General features: G+C 47.5%; 1 protein-coding gene across 1 annotated transcript; it reads right to left on the bottom strand.

Annotated features, from left to right (window-relative positions):
• Positions 1-1,728: 1,728 nt before the first annotated feature.
• STPG1 (sperm-tail PG-rich repeat containing 1) lies at positions 1,729-11,272 on the bottom strand (the record flags this gene model as incomplete). Its single annotated transcript, XM_009709413.1, is given in 7 exon segments — positions 1,729-1,878; positions 2,137-2,216; positions 4,624-4,820; positions 5,795-5,956; positions 6,269-6,434; positions 9,258-9,345; positions 11,171-11,272. Coding segments are annotated over 7 exon segments (945 nt in total), but the record flags the coding sequence as incomplete, so codon positions are not given.
• Positions 11,273-17,705: the final 6,433 nt, after the last annotated feature.

Raw genomic sequence — 17,705 nt, 5'->3', positions numbered from 1 at the left:
CCCCGCGCACAGGGCACCCTGCCAGCGCTGCCTCCGTGGGCTCATCCTGGGGAGGGTGAACCCATCCTGCCCGACCACGCGGACAAGCGCTGGCTGCTGAGGTAAGAACGGAGCTTTCCCCCTGCCTCTGGGAGCACCCGGCCCCCTTAGACACAAGGGGGTAGGTGGGTCGGGGGAAGCACCGTGTCCTCCACGCCCTCGGAGAGGCCTGAACACAAGGAATCGGTACAAACGGCAGATGGATGGAGCTGGGAGTACCCCGATGGCTTGCGCTCGGTTTCTGTGCAGCGCTGGGGCTCTCCCCAAGGAGCTGCAATGGCCCTGGCGGAGGCTGCGGCCTTGGGGAAACCCCTGGTAGCGGAGGTGGTTTGCTCTGCTCTGCAGGACAGGTTTGGGAGGGCTGCAGGCAACTGGGGGAGGTTTTGTGCACGCAGCGTTACGGGCTTTTGGTGACCTCTCATCGCTTGATTCGTTGCCCTAAAAGCCTGATCTTGGGGCTAACGTCCTACCAGCGTAAACGCAGCACTACCCTTCTGATTTTCTTCTGTTACACTAGTCTAACTCCGTTGACTCTAGTAGCGTTACTCCTAATTTACAACAGCAAAAATCATCTCGCGTTGTAACTTTAGGTTCCTAGCAGAACAGTGATGGATTTTGCTGAATTTTACGGTGGTCCATTTCACACTGGCTACAAACCCATCCAAAGTTTTGCAGGGTGAGCACTGCCCTGGCTGGAGCTATGCGCGCCTGCACGGCACCAATGACTTCCCCCCGGTGTCCTGCTCGTGGGATGGAGGCGGCGAACCAGGCGCTCTTTCTGTGCAGGTTCTGGGTAATCTTGACTTTGTCAAGTTTTAAATCATGGTAACTCCGCTGTGCGCAGGGAAATGCCGGTTGATTCACGCCAGCGTAAGAGCAGGCACAGTCACCACCCCCTGCCACCCCTGCCGAGGGTGGGTGTTTTGCTGACTGGCTCAGTATCGTTCATCCCTTCCAGCAAAGGCGAGTTGCTGTAGAGGTTGCGTAACGCAGAGCTCCCAAATATGCGAAAGCATTCTTGACTCTTTGCCCGGAGCCCACCAGTTCCTTTTGAAGATTAAGATACGAGCGATGAAGGCGATTCACCTCTGAGCGAACAAAGGTCGTGTGAAAGTATGAACCCGCTTGTCTTTTGCAAAGGGCTCACGCTGACAAATGAGAGCAGCTTCCTCTGGAGCGGTGTCTGCTCTGGACGGTTGGCAGCTGGTTTGTGCCGACTCGAGTCAGAAACGCTCAAGTCAACTGGTTTGTCAAACGTAGCTGGCGGGTGTGCGGCGGAGGGCGTCTGGGCACACGCACGCCGCGGAGGTTTGACACGTGTTCTGCACAGGCATCGTGCTCCAGCTGCGCCTGGGTGGCAAACCCAAGCGTCCATCCTCAGAGCAAGGAAGCGGCAGAGGCGCGGGATTTGCCAGCGCTGCCCTTCTCCCGTATTTCTACCCTGATAAGCCAGGGCTCCCCACCAGGGTAACGTCCCCCACGGGCATGGTCGGTCTCCCGCACCTGTCTTCTCTTTGGTTTATCAGATGACAGCACCAAGAGGAGGTTTTTTTGCAATGCCCATTAATTGTAGTAATTATCTACAAAACTGGAAGCTTTCAAATCAACTTTAGCTAATGATCACCAAGTACTGCTAATTAGCTGCTGAGCTACCAGCAGCAGGCTGGAGACAGGAGCCCGTACTGTGAGTTAGCGTGTGCTCTGCAGAGTTTGACGGAGCTCCTGTTTGAGGAGCCCTGCTCTCGTGTCCGGGTTCTGCTGCTCGCAGCGCCGGGAGCCACCTCCCACCGTAGCTGTAGATGAAGGAATCCGTCGCGAGTGCTCTGGGCAAATAAGCACCTGCAATGACAGAGATGCATAAAAAAAGAGAAACAGCAGCATGAGAGCCGAGTTGTGCAAGAGCTCTGGTATCCCCAGTGCTGGGTGGAGGGCTCTGCTCTGCACTTCTACAAATAACACCCAGTTTCTATGTCTTTATTCATGCTTATTCATTCCTTGCATCATCAAGCAAGTAGCTGAGGATCTCGGTGTGTGGTGTGGTTCTCCATCGCTGTAAAAGGAAAAACAGCATCCTGTGTTTTGTTAGGACACCCACACCTTGTGTTTGGAGATGCCCTGGCGCTGCGTTGGGTATCGGAGAGGATCAAAGAGAGAGGAAGGTGAAACTCCGTCTGCCCCTGTTGCGCAGTGTGGAAAGCTGTAATGAAGTCAGCGAGGGTCCCCTCCGCTCTGCTTTCTCACCTGTTTCCTTGGGGAGTTCCTTGGATTTGTACAACTGAACCTCTGATGGGCGAGATGGGTGCTAAAACCCTCAGCCTGTGTGAATGTCCTGGTATCTTCAGCTGAAAAGTGTCCTTGGCCCTCGGATTAGAGTTCAGTGCTAACATTTGGTGTGCACAGACTTTGGTTTAGCTTTAGTATGTCGAGAGTTGTCTTGGTTGTACGTTTGACTGTGACTTTGGTGCAAGGGATTACCCAGGGTTCCTGGAAACACCGAGACTCTGGCTCCGACGCAGCCCAGGCATCAGCAGCTGCTCAACAACAGCACTTAATAAAGCTGCTGCTTCATGTCGGCCACGAACTGATTTAATTGTGAAGCGTTTGGCCTCGCTGTAGTTCTGCTCTTGGTGGTATGATACGGAACAGCTCTGTACGTATTGTGCGTTCCTGTGGGCAAAGGGCTCGCGTCACCTCTAATCTCACGACTGGGAGTTTTGATCCAGTGGGATTTTCTTCCCCTTTTGAGGCTCAAGTGGAAAGGAGATGCGGGGGTTTTTTCTAGCAACAGTGCGAGGACTACGTGGGTGGCTGTGTCTGTGGGGATGGGGTCCCTTGTCCTTTTCATCCACTGAGATGGCATTGCATGGGTTTCTAATCAAATTGGTGTAAAAGACTGATGAAAATGGAAGAGGGCGTTTCTCCACCATCTGCAGAAGGTATTTCGAGCCCATTCCCTTCCTCTTTAATTAATTTGTTAACCATCCTTAACGACTGTGGGCCAGATCCTCAGCATGAATAAACTGGCCTAGCTCTGTTCCTTTAACTGAACCCGACTGATTTACGTTGGCTGTGGATCTTGTCCGAGCTTAGTCAGCAGAACAGCTCTCGGGGCGCTGGCATGTCGACGCAGTGCGTTGCAAGTCTGGGATACGATCCGGACACGGCTCCAGAAAAGCCCCATTTGTGCTGCCGCAAGGTTCTCTGGAGAGACTGGTGGCACCGGCGTGTTCTCTCGCTGTCTGTGGCTGGGTAAGTTCAAACGCTAGAAATAACAGCGGTCTTGCTCTTGGCTGCTCCTCCAGCCCTTCAGTAACCGCCCAGCAGGACTTCAGAATCTCAGCAGAAACAAACAGGGTAAGAAAGAGGAGTCTGAGTAACTGAAAAAATAACGTTACTTGCGCCTGGCAACAATTAGCCAACGGGCACTGAGGCACACGATCCGCCCAGGCTGAGCTGGGCTCTGCCTCCACCCCGTGACGAGCTCTGTGTCCGCACAGGAAAGAACGGCTCAGCACAGGGCGAGTGCAGCAGGATTTGCTCCTGCATCTGCCCCTCTCAGCAATGCTAATGTCAGGGTCAAAATTCGGGACTGTTCCTTGTGTGAGCTGTCCCTTTGCCGGTTGAGGAACAACTCCAGCTGGGACCGCTGCCTGCAGGAGTCGGGCAGCTGCCCACTGGTCCTGACTGGAGGGACTGGTGGCATGGCCCTGGAAGTCCGGGCGGTGTGTTTAACCCATTCCTCGCTGAGGGTGGGTCCCTCCTCCTGCTTCCCCAGGCATTTCCCGATTACCAGCTGCAGGATGTATTTCTTCTCCTATTTTACTCAGCTTTACGTCAGGAAAGCTCTGGTGAAGCCTATGGAGGAGAGGACAGGCAGAGGGGTACAAAACCAAGGAGGTGGTGCTGAGGTGCTCTGTAACGCTGCTCTCCAGCATGGAGGCTCCCTCTGCTGTAAGGAGGCACGCTTCCCCCCCGACCCTCTGTCCCTGCAAGGGCTCCTCTCTTCCAATCAAACAGAAAAATATTGCAGGTGAAATGTCTGTTGTACCAACAGCCAGAAGGATGTGATGGTTTTACACATGCACCAGAACTCACAGAACCTGTTTGTCAAATGCACTGACAGTCAGTGACGCTTTAATGGCCTTTACATGACAAACACGCTGTTTTTAATCTTGCCTTTAAAAATAATATTGTAAAATATGGACCAGCAGGTTGGACAAAGAGCTGGTAGTCAGGACTCCAGTGCTGCTTCTGCCACGTTGCTGCTGTGTGGCCCTTTGGGTGATGTTAGACCATCTAAAAGTGTCGGGACGCGCTATGCTCTCATCTTATAAGGTTTTAGACACTTGGTGCTCATCATAAACCTACTGTCCCCAGTTCACAAAAGGTCCTACGTGCCATGTGCTGCGGAGTTAGCTGCCTTTCAGAAATGGCGTGTGTCTTCAGGTGTCCACGTGCCTTTGCGGGTGAGCTCTGCTCATTTCTGTGCTTCATTTTTTTTTCTTGAGTGGGCAATAGTGCCGTTCAGTCACATTTCTGGTTTGCTATCTCTAGTTGTGAGAAGTACTTCAGAACAATTCTTACTTTCACCCGGCCCAGGGAACCCTTCCTGTGATCCGTGCTCTGTCCATCGCCCTGTGTTTCAGACAAACACAACGCTCGAGCAGTCACGCTTTGGAGACCCTTTGTAATCCACAAGCTCGTCCTGCCCAGGCCCAGGCAAAGGAGGATTTTTGCAAGGTGGGATGGCTGGAGCAGAGAGAGTCACGCAGAATTTCTGCCTATCAGGAGAAAAAGAGATTTGAGGAACTTGTCCCACACTGACGGGGTTTTATGTCTGGAAATAAAAGCTGTGGTTTCTGCCAAGTGCCCTGGGGAGGCGGATGCTTTATCCTCCAAAGCCAAAATCTTTGGGAAATGATCTGGGGAATAAAGGGTCCAACTGCAATGCCATAGACAGCCCACTTTGTTTGTTGTAAAATAAAGACTTGCCAGTGGTCCAGCCTCCGTAGGGACCTGGCTGCTCAGCTACTGCAGGGCAAGATAGCGCTGAAACCAAGGCAGCGATGCCAAATGACTCCAACTGGGAGTTCCTCCCATCCTCTCCCACTGACTGAAAGAGGAGAGGGAGCAGGCTCTAGCCCCAGCAGTTGGGCGTGGAGTGTTTTTGTGTTTTCTGATAATACAGACTGGCGATCTTCTCTCCTCGTAGTTAATTTGCCCTTTCCTCTAGCCCTCTGTCCTTATCAAATGCCACTTGGCATTGCTTCCCTCCCAGCCTACAGCTTCCCACTCTTTTTACAAAACCCCTGTTACGAGATACAACTGCTGAGAGATGTAGTAAAGATACACCTGCTGGGTAAGGAGAGCCGTGGGCTTTCTCATGTTCTCATTCTTTTCCATGGTCAGGAATTTATTGTTGATCTTAATCTTAGGCCGGGCAACATCACTGTATGGTGACAATAAATTTGCTTGAACAATGTGCTGATAGGCAGATTTATTTGTCTTCTCATAAGGACACCAAGGGGGAGAAGGGCTTGGGAGAAGGGAGTTTCCTTTCATGCCTTTTAATCTCTCTGAAACAAGCAGCAGGATGGAATAGGAGGGACTGGCAGTTCTGGCTTGAAGGAAGTACTCGAGACGTTTACAAGCCTCTCTCCAGCTCTCATTCCCAGCCTTAGCAGGGCCTGAGGAAATGCCCGGGTTTTACCCATCGGGTTCCTTCAGACGCTGTGCAGCCACGAGCATCCCTCACCGTTCCTGCCCCGTGGTTCCCAGGGTGGACTCTCTATGCCCCGTGTGTTCCTCGGGGGGTGAGCTTAGGCCCTGGCAATGCCAAGGGAACACAGCCTGATGCTTAATCTGCCTGGGGTACGAAGGATCTTTGTCCAGGTCATGTGTGCTCTGGCTTCTTGCTCTGTACAATGGGGATAAGAAATTACCCCTGCATCAGAAGGGTGGTGCAGTATTTAATTACTGTTTGTAAGTGTCTGAGAGATCATTTGATAAAGGGACCTCTGGTACACTGCTCCAGGGCGTTATCAACCCACACTCCCCTCCAAGGCAGAGCACTGTAACACTTCCACCTCTGAGCCAGTTCCTGTAAACCTGTGGCAATAACTGGCCCCGTTGGACCAGGTGACACAGCGGGACACTGCGGGATCACTCTGCTTTCTGACATATTTTCCTATGTCCCCTGAAAGCGGCGTGTCTTCCAGGCTGGGCTCACCTGAAGGGAGTTTTCTTTGCTTCCTTGGTAGGTTTATGTGGCTGATAGGTTGCGGGCTCTGGAGTAAATCTGTCTGTCCTTGCTAGGCGGGAGGTCCTTGGCTTGAAGCAAGATGTTATACCCTTGGGAGACACCTTGATGAGGGAATTGTTGATGTCGTAGTGACCTACAAGACAAACAGGAAAGGGATGTAAATACCAAACAAGGCTGCAACAGTGGCACTGAGGAAGGAGAGCGCATCAGTCGGTGAATGTAATGGAAGGAAAAAGAACCGGTATAACAGGACTGTGGGGAAATCACTTCTGGGTTTAAAAAGTGCTGTCCTGGGCAGAGCTTATTTCGAGGGACACTGATAAGGCAACGCTAAACTTGGTCCTGAGCATAGGAACAAACGGACATATTAGCTATTTTAAAGAATCAAACAAACAGGAGGAGAACTCACACCAGGTATAACTTGCAAGATAAGCTACAAAGCTACATGCGCTCACGCTCCAGGTCTCAAACCGCACCAGGCGATGGGCCAGGAGTAGACTTCTTTTGCAGCTCGAGTACTGTGGAGCTTGGTACATTACGCGCTAACGTGGCTTCTCCTGAAGCCTCTGGCATTTACACTGAGTTGTGGGGCGTTCTAGTGATTCCTTACAGCTACTCAAAACTGTCAGCACGATTTCTGGCTGGTTGTCTCAGTAGAGATTCAAAGGGACCTACCCACAGCTCTTGGAAGGGAGACTCAGTAGCGTCCTGACACCTGCTTAAATCTAACATGCTTTAAGAAGCTCCGAGTGACCTGAATTTGTGTGCGACGGTGCTCTGCACTCTGGAGGATCAGAACCAAAATCACCAGCAACATCTTTGCTCCCAGCTCAAGGCTCAGGTACGTAGGGAAGGCCATTTTCCAAATTTTTCCAAATTTAATCCTCTTGTGGTTGTGGAAGTAAACACTGTCTGGCCAGAAATGTTGCTTTGCTTGCAGAAATCCATAGAGGTTTGTTTCGGAAAAAGAAAAAGGGGTTGTGAATGCCTTTTAATTGACTTTACCTGTGGGTAATTACCAACAAAGGAAAATCCACATTTAAAATCCAGTTGTCTCCATTGTGACTGATTCTAATGATACAGCTGTAGGCAGTATTACGGCCAAAATCTGGGAGTGCTTACCAATTGTAGTAGGTAGCTCTCTTTGTGACTGCCCAGCATGTAAAGGTTGCATTTACACAGATGCTGAGGTCTTAAAACTCTTGCAGAAAATGTGGCTTTGTGTGTTTACCTGCTGTCTCCAGACTTCTCTGATGTCAGCTCTAAGTGTCTGGTTTTGTTCAAGTCACCAAGTGGGCAGAGAATTTGAGGTGGCACTGCCAAGATACCAAAGGGGTGTCTGCGTGGCAGCCCCGGGAAGCGCTACAGAGAAAAGGAGACGTCTCTGTGGCTGTCGCTGCTGGGACTGCAGGGTGGGCTGCCGCCTGTGAGCTAAGGATGACTTGAGGGATCTGTGTTTCAGTTCGTTCAGGCCTGCAGATAACTGCTGGAGTGCTTGTGCCCTCCTGCAGCTTGCACCAAGCTCAGCGTGCAGCACTGTTGTTATGCCGTTAGCGGTCCCCGAGCTAATTAACTTGGACAGAGGTGCCGAAAGTCCCTGGGGGAGCAGGTCACGCTGCTCGTCTGGAGCACTCAGCTACCTGCTGCAGCCACTGCCTTGGTGCACGCTGTAGCTCTTCTGCAAAATATACACAGAAACACATTTCACCCGCAGTTCCTAAGGAGCCCCACATGCCAAGTGAGAATTGCTCTCCTTACAGAGTCAAAAAAAACTATGGTGCCAAAGGAGCTACCCAAAATCACAGAACAGATCACCGGTGAAATGGGACGAAGGAAAGATTCTTCCGATTCCCAGGATGAAACCTTACCTCCTGCAACATGCTCTGGGATTTAAAGCTTTTTATTGTTGGCTGTTGAAAAGGACTTTTTCTAATTGGGCTATAGTTAGAGAAAACATCAAATGGTCAAGGCTAATTCAGTGATGTAAGTGGAGGAGTCCAGTTCAAGCACAAGAGTAAGGAGGTAGCAAGAAGACACCTGCATGAAAGATTCAAACACAAAAAGACTGATACTTTTCCCCTGGTTTTTTTTGTTATGTTTCCTGTAGTAAGCTGGTGAAATGCCTACAATAGTTGTGAAGTTTATAACTGGCTTTATTTTAATACAGGATTTGGTCCCAGAGCTGAAGATGGCTTTGAGGACAGCTTGGGACGCTGTTTTCTTGTTTCTCACTCATTTTTTCTCCAATATTCATCAATTTTCAGCTGTCACTACCTCAAAAGCAGATCCTCCAGCTACTAGACAAAAGTTCCTTTTTGCCTGAGTGAGAGCAGTGACCACTGCAGGATCTGTCCGCCTTTTTCTTCTCAGATGTCTCTTTGTCTATAGTCATAGATTATCAAACACTGCCGTCTTTTAAATAGATAGTTTCCTGTTCTGCTTCTTGTAGGTTAGATATTATCTCCTACAGTAAATCATGAGTCAGTGATTAATTCAAGAAGGCCGTTCCCAGAAGCAAATTCTTACAATGTTAAAAATAATATGATGCAAATCCATTATAGTATGATATAGAAAATAATTACGGCCTGCAAACTAGTTTAATCAACTTAGAACATGCTGGGGCAGATACTCAGTCGGAGTGAGTCATTATAAGAAAGTTCACAGTCTTAGCGTACAGGTTGTGTGAGCGAACATGATTACCCCATGTCAGCTGAGTCTTGGTAACCCTGTACGTGTGCTCTTTGCACACCCAAATTGTGAGGTAAGGCATGCTTGTTCAAAACACCTTTGCTGATGTTTAAACTGTATCAAATTACTATAAAAGCATGAATTGCTTCAAGAACATGCATGCAGCCAGTTAAGATGTCTCAGCTGATGAGTGGCAGCTAATTAAGCTTATTAAATTGTGTCGTCTTCATTCTGTCTTGAACAGCTATGCAAAGTCATCAAATATTACAAAGAGTCAGCGTGCTCTGCCTCACCACACAGTGGTTGTATCTTGCATTAAAGTGCAGTTTAAAAGGGGACAGCTCACTAGGAAATGGCTGCAATGCAGAAAAAGACAAAAATTCTCTCTAAAGAATAACAAAACAATCCAAAAGTGATAACAGCTATAGCACGACACCATTGAAGGGACAGGAAAGTCCATTAGCAGTGCGTATATTATTATAAACTATCTGATAATTGTTAATAACACTTTGTGTTTTGTTAACATCTGCCATATCTCAAAACACACTCTGAATTCCTGTGGACTAACGCTTACAACACCCCAGCGAAGCCTGGTCACCGTGGCATGGGTGGGGAGCATCAGGCCCAGAACAGTTAAGCGACTTACACAAGGGTGAATCAGCAGGAGGTTCAGGAACTGAACCTGAAGGCCAGGTCCTCAGCTGATAAAAACTGGCACCGCTCCACAGCAAGTGGAAGGGCACAGCCAGTTACATCAGTTGTGCGTACGCAGACCTGATTCCCAGCTCTGAGGTTGAACCTCAAAACCCCGTACCTGTTAAAGACGTAACATTCACCTGCCTTGACAGAGGTTGCTGCTGTCCCAGGGTCAGGGCTGTGTTCTTCCTCCCTTGGTATTGAAGGGTTACTGCCCGATGTGTGCCCAAGGTCCACAACAGCTTGGGGTACATCTGCAGCGCGGTCAGAGGTGAGACAGCAGATAACGTGGAAATAACCTGACCTAGCTTCACGCTCGTTCATTTAGATACTGGTGCCAAACTGCCCACGGTGGCGCAGACCTCAAAATCATCCGGCACAAGGTAAATACTTGCCACAAAGCTCTGGGCTGTGGCAGCTACCCTGAGAGCTGTACCCAAACGAGGTAGGTTACAGCTAGTTCCAATGTTTTCTGGAACATCCAATATCACTTCATAAACATTACACGTTAGCTGTGACCCCCCCGCTTTGTCCTCCCTTGAAAACCTACTTATGTTGTATTGTTTGGGTGCTGGAGGGGGGATTTTCTCAGTCTTCCTAGTGATGGGTTCGTGAAACATGCTAGAGTTCCCCTTGCTTGGGCTGAAAAGATCTTGTAGGCATTCACACCTGGATAGCTGGAGATTTTCTTGCATGCAGTGCGTGGAATCTCGAAACGGAGGGAGCCAGGAAACTGTCAGTACGTGAGCTGGGAAGAAACTGGGAAGTAACCGAGACCTGGAATTTACCGAATATAATTTTTAAGGACAAATCACCTTTTGCATTTTAAAACCAGCAGAAACGGCTATGCAGAACTGATGGCTGCAAGTTCTATGAGATGAAATGGGGGTGAGGGTGACTTTTTCAGGCACTAAGTTTCATTGATTTCTTTTTTTTGGGGGTGGAGATGCTCATTAGCTTGCAAAAAAAACCTTAAAGACAACCTTTACGTCTTTTGTTAAAGAGAACGGATCCTGAAGTTATTCACTTTAGCTATGGATTTCAGATAGCTTAGCACAATATTCTAAATGAGTCCACAAAGTGTGTGTGTGCGTGTATCCTTCTTTACGTTTTGGTAACTTAACAACAGCTCTGCTAATTTTGCTTGAAAAAGTTTATGCAAAATTAAAAAGTATCACCTTGGGTGAGGCTGAGCAAAGGAAATTTCAAGCCCTAGTCGAAATCTAAAAGCTAAGAGCATATGAAAAAGCAGCTTAGATTAGCTGTTGGACTTCCACCTTAATTATAACTCTCTGACAATGAGAAATCCTTTTCCTTCTTGGCTGGATTTTAGAAACATCCTCAATACAACACTAAATAGGTATTGCAGACATAGTCAACAGAGTTGGTTAAAGACGAGATCCGTAGTCCACTGAAGTCAATACAAAGGCAGCAGGTAACTTGAGCAGCTTTGAAATCGGTCTGAAATAAAATGCTTCCTCTTACCAGCGCAGGGAAGAACCCAGTTCCTTTCTTTGACAATGAGGTGCTGTTGATCTCGGCAGACTGAGGAGTGACACTACAGAATCCTGGACCTGGGGTTTCATTCTAGCAAGAGAAACATCACACATGTTGACCAAGCTGTATCAGTTACCTCTCTGCCGGGGCTAATGCAGTGAGACACAGGCACAGGCTCACACCGATGCTAACGGGACAGCGCCTTTCCCCAGTACATCCCTGCTGAGCGTAGACCAAAACACACCAATTCTTTTAGGAACAACTCTGAGAACAGTCATGCTGGAAAAGAGCCATGGTCCATGCAGTCCATATGTGTCCATATGTATCTAAACAACTTTTAAGCCTTGCTTACAATTGGTCTTACTGGCTGTTATGGCTGTGAGTTCTACAAATGAGCTACTATTAATTTTTTTTGTTGTTTATTTGTGTATCTGTTGCTCCAAACAGCTTTCATGGTAAATTACCATCCCTGTTTACAAATGGAGAATGAACATTGTTTGTAAAATTACTTGCTTCTTTCAAGTTTAAATTTATTGGTTTTTAAGTTTATGCTGATATCCTTCTCTTTTATATGATATGGGAGAAGGTCACTAATTTTTCTTCATTATCCCACATGCATTTCAAGCCATCTTATATGCCTTCTCTCTAAATTAAACATCTTCAGTGTTTTCAGTCTTTACTGGGACTCTAATGATCATATCTCTTATTTCTAAATTGAGTCTATTTCTGCCGTAGTAGTTTTTTAAGAGTTAGGGTGGCCAGAACTAAATGTAAGATTCCAGCTAAAGGTGTACCAGCAGCACAAATGATGGTATTATTGTATTTCCTGTATCATTTTCCAAATCATCATTTGCACCTCAAATTTTATGCTTTAATTGTAATTGTGCATTGAGGTAGACATCTTCATTGTTTCAAAATTATAACCTTTTCATGCAAGTCTCCTGTTGCATGGAAAATTGAATATTTCTGACTATAAGGACGATCAAATTTCTCTCCTGTCTACATGGCAATTTGTATAGACTGGGAGCCACAGCAAATCTAAAATCTCACCTGTAACATCTGAGTTGGACCTAATTAATTCAGCATGTGGGCAGAATGCATTATTTGCAGTCACCACACCTTTCCTGACTGTTCTCTTTCTGCCTTTTCAAAAAGACGACTGGGTGGGATTCTATTTATAGAGCCAAATAAATCAAAACCTGCCTGTGTCGTACTTGATACCTCCAGCTTTTCAGATGTGGTCCCATGAAGTGCTGAATGCCCTTGGTAGCATGCCCTACTTCTGCCAATCTTAGGAAAAAAAAAGTGGGCCTTGGAAGGTCTGGGGCCATACAAGATGAAAGAAATAGCTTTGTCCTAACATAAATGTGAAATTATTCCAGTACGTAGGATGGAAAGAGCTGAACTTCCTCATCTTTAAGAACATCCTACCATTACATGCACTTCATTGATTGCCTTGTCTGCCGCTTAGCAATGGAAAATATTCTGGAAGTGCCTGGAAGCGACTTAGTTCCTGATCTGATGATTTCAGAGTCGGATTCTGACAGTGATCAGATATACCCACACACACCCCCCAGAAATAGCGCGTGCATAACAGAGCGGGAAAGAGAATAGGATGCATGGGATTGAAGAACAAGGCAATGTGCAGTTGAGAGGAGAAAAGAAAGTAGTTTGGGCATTATTCCACTCATGCAAAGATACGAGGCTGAATTAAAGGATTTGACTGTGTAGAAGTTTTTGCAGGATCAAGGAGCAGTACAGATGCAAGGTTAAAAGTGGGGAAATGGAAGCCTGCATGGGACAACTATATGGTCGATTAAAAAACCAACATCCAGACAGGGCCTGTGCTGATGGCCATATAGCAGCAGCAACACTGGAATGACTCGCTTGCCCTTAAAAAGCAACCAGAACTGGCAGGTAGAAGAATGGAGGCTCTTGCTCTGCTTGGTCTTGCAAAAGAGTAGACTAAAGGGAAGAACAGGTGGGAGTGGGCAGGCAGTGTTGTCTACTGCAGAAGATGCTGTTGATTTATAGTGAGATCATGGGCAAATCACTTCACCAGTCTGTTTTTTCCACTGCAGCTGAGCTGTTTCTTGCTACGTGCATGGACAAGTGTAATAGTGCTACTACAGTGCTAAAAATAACAACACCCAAATATGTGCCACTTCCATTAAAACTGGAAGAGCATTGCAAGGAATCAGATCCCACATCTCCAGTTCTCGTTATTTGCACACATAATCCTTGTGGATTTGGCCTTCCTTATCAAAATGCCACCCAAGTTATAACGCAGATGGTCACAAATAATCTTTTCACATATTTTTCTTTGTAGGAAAATGCTTCGGGACAAACTAAAATTTGAAGTATGTGATGCAACTCTGGGAATTCCAGCAGAGCTGCTCTGACCTACGCTATGTTTCAGTTTAGCCCCTGTGTGATACTCCTTGGATGCTAAACTGGCAGGAGGAGATTTCTGAAGATGTGGTCTGGGGGCTTTGTCGACACAGAGCAGGTAGGGATCCTGAGCTAGCTAATTTTTATCAGCCCCCAGAGCCAAGAAGCAGAGCAGACACTGGACTGCCTTGATCTTCGGCTTGCATCTCCACGTGGCCCTGCCACGTGGGAGCCGTGCCACGTGCTCGAGGTTCTCCACCCTGGACAAGAGGGTTGTGCTGAGGAAAGCAAGATTGGTCCAATTTGCTAGAACTGGCTATTAAAATTGCAGCAGGTTTCCAAAGCAGCTGATAAAAAACTGCATCTGCAAGCTCCATTCCCTAGTGTTGCCCAGGCTTGGCTGCTCCTGCTGACCAGCCTGCTGAGGCTTGGATGGAGTCCCATGCTCAGCCCTGCCCCAGAAAGGGGAGTTACTACTCTGGCAGCGCGTTCTTGATTAGTGCCTTCCAGGATAGCACGTGTCAGGGAAACAGCTACGGAGTGCTTCTCCCATCCAGTGCATCCAGCTCTGGGTTTGGCGTGCCCATCATCACCTCAGTGCTGTTGAAAGTAATTGGAGATTAGACATCTACATGCCCTTGGAAATTTACCTCCTGCTAAAGTGACTGCACACCTCTGTGCCCTTTGAATGCTTTGAATCATATTCTGGTAATATAAGGGGGTACTGTGCTGCGAGGTAAGTCTGTCAGAAATACCTTGCAAACTCCAGTGCTCTGGTACCCGTAGAGATGTGTGGAGACAGCGGTAAACTGGCAGCTACAAAAGTGGGGCAACTCACCTGTTAGGTATTCTAGGTCAGGCAGTAAGAAGCAAATAAGCTCTTTACATTGCCTAAATTACAAGCAGGTAAACTTCATGTACTGGCATTTATCCCTGACTAGCCTGCTAAAGGAACGTGCTCCAAAATGGCCTGTGCTGAAGAGGACACAATCAAGTGCTTTTGGTGGAGGAAACTAAATCAGCAACCCCCAAACGCTCTAGTGTTAATGGATCTAATGCTTCCCCTCCCTGGTGCAGTAACTTTTCTCTAGGGATAAAGCTTAAGAAAGAATCAGCCAAGCCCTTGTGTAGCTTGTGGTTTGGCTTCCTGCCTGCTCTGCCCTTCAAGCAGGAAATTCTCAAAGGGAAGGGAGTGCTTTGTGAAGCTACCTTAAGACTCTGCCTCTTCTCTTTTAGTCAGAACTTAGCATCAGGTCATCTGGAACTCCTGGAAGCTGACCAGACAGACTGATGGCGCCTACAGAAGGCATTTAAGCAACTTCTCTACCTTGATCATTTTCCCTCATCTTTTGTCCTTTACGTCCTTGATTGCTGTTATTCAATCCTGAGATAATACACTCCTGATATCACTGAGATGGGAGAGATAAGCAAGGAGGAAGAGATCAAAGGAAGGCGAAGAAAGAGAAGATGCCAAAGGCAGAAGAAGAAAGAGGGAAGATGCCAAATACTTCCTTGATTTACCTACTTTACATACCCGGTACACAAAGTTTCAGAAATTCTTAATATACTTAATTTTCAGAGTTCTGGGGTTACCGTGTAGTAACCAGACAGCAGGAGACTGTCAGCAGGGGCCATGGGCATCCTCTTGCCATCAGCAGAGGAAGTAGCTTGAAAGCTGGATCCAGAAAGCCCAGGAGGCCTTGGGCACCTGTGAGTGTTGGCTGGACTTGAAAAGAAACCCGGTGGAGTGCAGGCTGGGAAAACTGTATGGTTATTTTAAAATATCTTTCTGCTTCCCTCTGCTGGCCAGAGAACCGATGTACCAATGTAATTCCTGCAAATCAGGCAGGGATCAGGGTGACATAGGAGGGGGTCATCTTGTACTGTTGCTAGTTGGCTGGACTTGAAAAGAAACCCGGTGGAGTGCAGGCTGGGAAAACTGTATGGTTATTTTAAAATATCTTTCTGCTTCCCTCTGCTGGCCAGAGAACCGATGTACCAATGTAATTCCTGCAAATCAGGCAGGGATCAGGGTGACGAATAGCACAAGATAGGAGGGGGTCATCTTGTGCTGTTGCTACACAGTGTTAACTCCACTGATTTCTTTGAATTTGCTCCTGAATTTCAGAAGAAATGCAACATGTATGTGTGTGTGTCCTGGAGAGCTCGGGAAGATTGGAAATGGGACCAGAGACAAAGCTGGGTGGGTGAGATGGGGTGATGGTACAGATGAGGGTGCTATATGTGGAGTAATTTCGAGGTTTAAACCAATAATTGCAGCACCATTTTTCTCATCCTGTTATCAGTTGTGATTACAAAGTTAATTTAACAACCTTCATCTAAACTTAGTTGCTATTCTTGCTTCAAAACAGGATCATTACGACCTGCAAAAAAATTCAAAACAAAGATATAAACATCAAATATTTTTGTTACTCACTTGGTGATACTGCAGTCTCTTTGATTGAGGATTAAAGCCCTTTTTTTCTGAGTTTGAGATTACTTTCCTATGGTGTTTACAAGGACTAGAGGAAATCTTGAAACCTAAAAGGAACAGCCAATGATAACAAAATTCTGAATATGGAGATAGAGGAAACATGTAACTACAACGTCAGCTTTCATTTTAAATAGGATGTGTAAGTTAAAGGCAAATCTAACATTAATGCAGTATTCAAGTCAAGAAATCAGCAGTCATTTCTGCATTTAATGTCCCTGTTTTATTTAAGAAGCAAAGGGAGAAAAAGGCACTTTGAAGCACTAGTGTTGATGAATGGGCTTTAAGAGTGACTCAGTGCTGTTAAATTGCTTTTGTAGATTGTCCTCATTTACCGAGTCAAGGGCTGACCCTCTCTAAACTGAAAATCTGAGGAAAGATGCTGAGCGCCCCAGCTTCTGCCAAACTCGGACGCTAAGCTGCCCAGTGCGACCCAAGAAGTGCTGTGCTTTGCAGGCCTGGAATCAAAGGCCTTATCTTGGCAGCGTTGCTGGCTGCCTAAGGATGGTGAGGTGGAATCTACTACAGGTTTTCAAATTGCATAGTCTTTCACAGACATATCACGACAAAAACACTGATACCTGGCAATACTGCTGCATCAGGAAGGTTTAAATATAAGCTCCATGAAAATTTGTGTGCTTCTTACGAAGGATAGTACAGGTCTTAAGATGAGCTCTGCTATTAGAGGGAAGGTTAGTGCAGGGAAGAGGTCTGAGTAATTGCTCGGGACAGGGCTTTTACAGCGGTGGTGTACAGGACGAGAAGTTGGTTATTGTCGCAAGGGAGCGAACAGCAAACTTCCCACTGTCCTGCAAAACACGCAGCAACAGGGTTATGATTCGATAGCATTCTTATTCCCTTATGCTGGTTTGTCCCCAAGGAGAGCAATTTTGGACCTGAAACAACTCTAACTGGCTATGGATAGAAATTGTTTCAGGTATCACTTCCTCTTGGTCGGTTTCATTAATGAATCCTTGCTGTGCTTTGAAAGAAAAACTTTTGCACGGTTGCGGTTTTCCATCTTCTGCTGTGAAACGAGTGTTGCAAGTACTGTTCCTGTTCACTGCATAGCACTGAGGGGAGCTTTTCTGCCTGATGTACTCCAGAACATCCATGAGTCTCAGCAGAAAAGCAGGTGTCCATGTTCCAGAGCTACTACACCTCGACTGTAGCTACTTTGGTACCACCACCGTTTTGTTTCCAAAACAAATCAACCACAACTATTAACGTGCAGCTGACAGACAGAGGCTGGTAGGACTGGCTTGATTTCCTACAGAGATGTAACGGGTCAACCATAACCTTTGTCTTCTCCGTTCCGTGAACGCTGCACTGACTGCTGTCGGTGTACGGGATGCTCGCTCAAGGGAGGCGAAAAGGGGTGAGAGGGGAGGCGGGAAGCTCACCGCTGCCGCCGCCCCGCACTGCGAGCTGGGGAGGCGATCTGAGGAAAGGCCCTTGGTGGAGCTACCGGAAGCAACGTCACGGCCCCGCCCCGCCCAGGTGAGATGGCACGGTGCACGCCGGGAACGGTGTCAGCCCGCCGCCGTGAGGGAGCGCGGTGCACGCTGGGAATGGCGGGTACCTGACGGGGTGAGGCAGGGCGGTGCGCGCCGGAGATGCTCCGCCCTCCCCGGCCAGGTG

The sequence above is a fragment of the Cariama cristata genome, unplaced genomic scaffold (genome assembly GCF_000690535.1).
Source record: "Cariama cristata isolate BGI_N322 unplaced genomic scaffold, ASM69053v1 scaffold10311, whole genome shotgun sequence".
Classification (NCBI taxonomy): Eukaryota; Metazoa; Chordata; class Aves; order Cariamiformes; family Cariamidae; genus Cariama; species Cariama cristata.
Note: the sequence above shows the minus strand (reverse complement) of the source record. Positions and strands in the feature narration are given on the sequence as shown.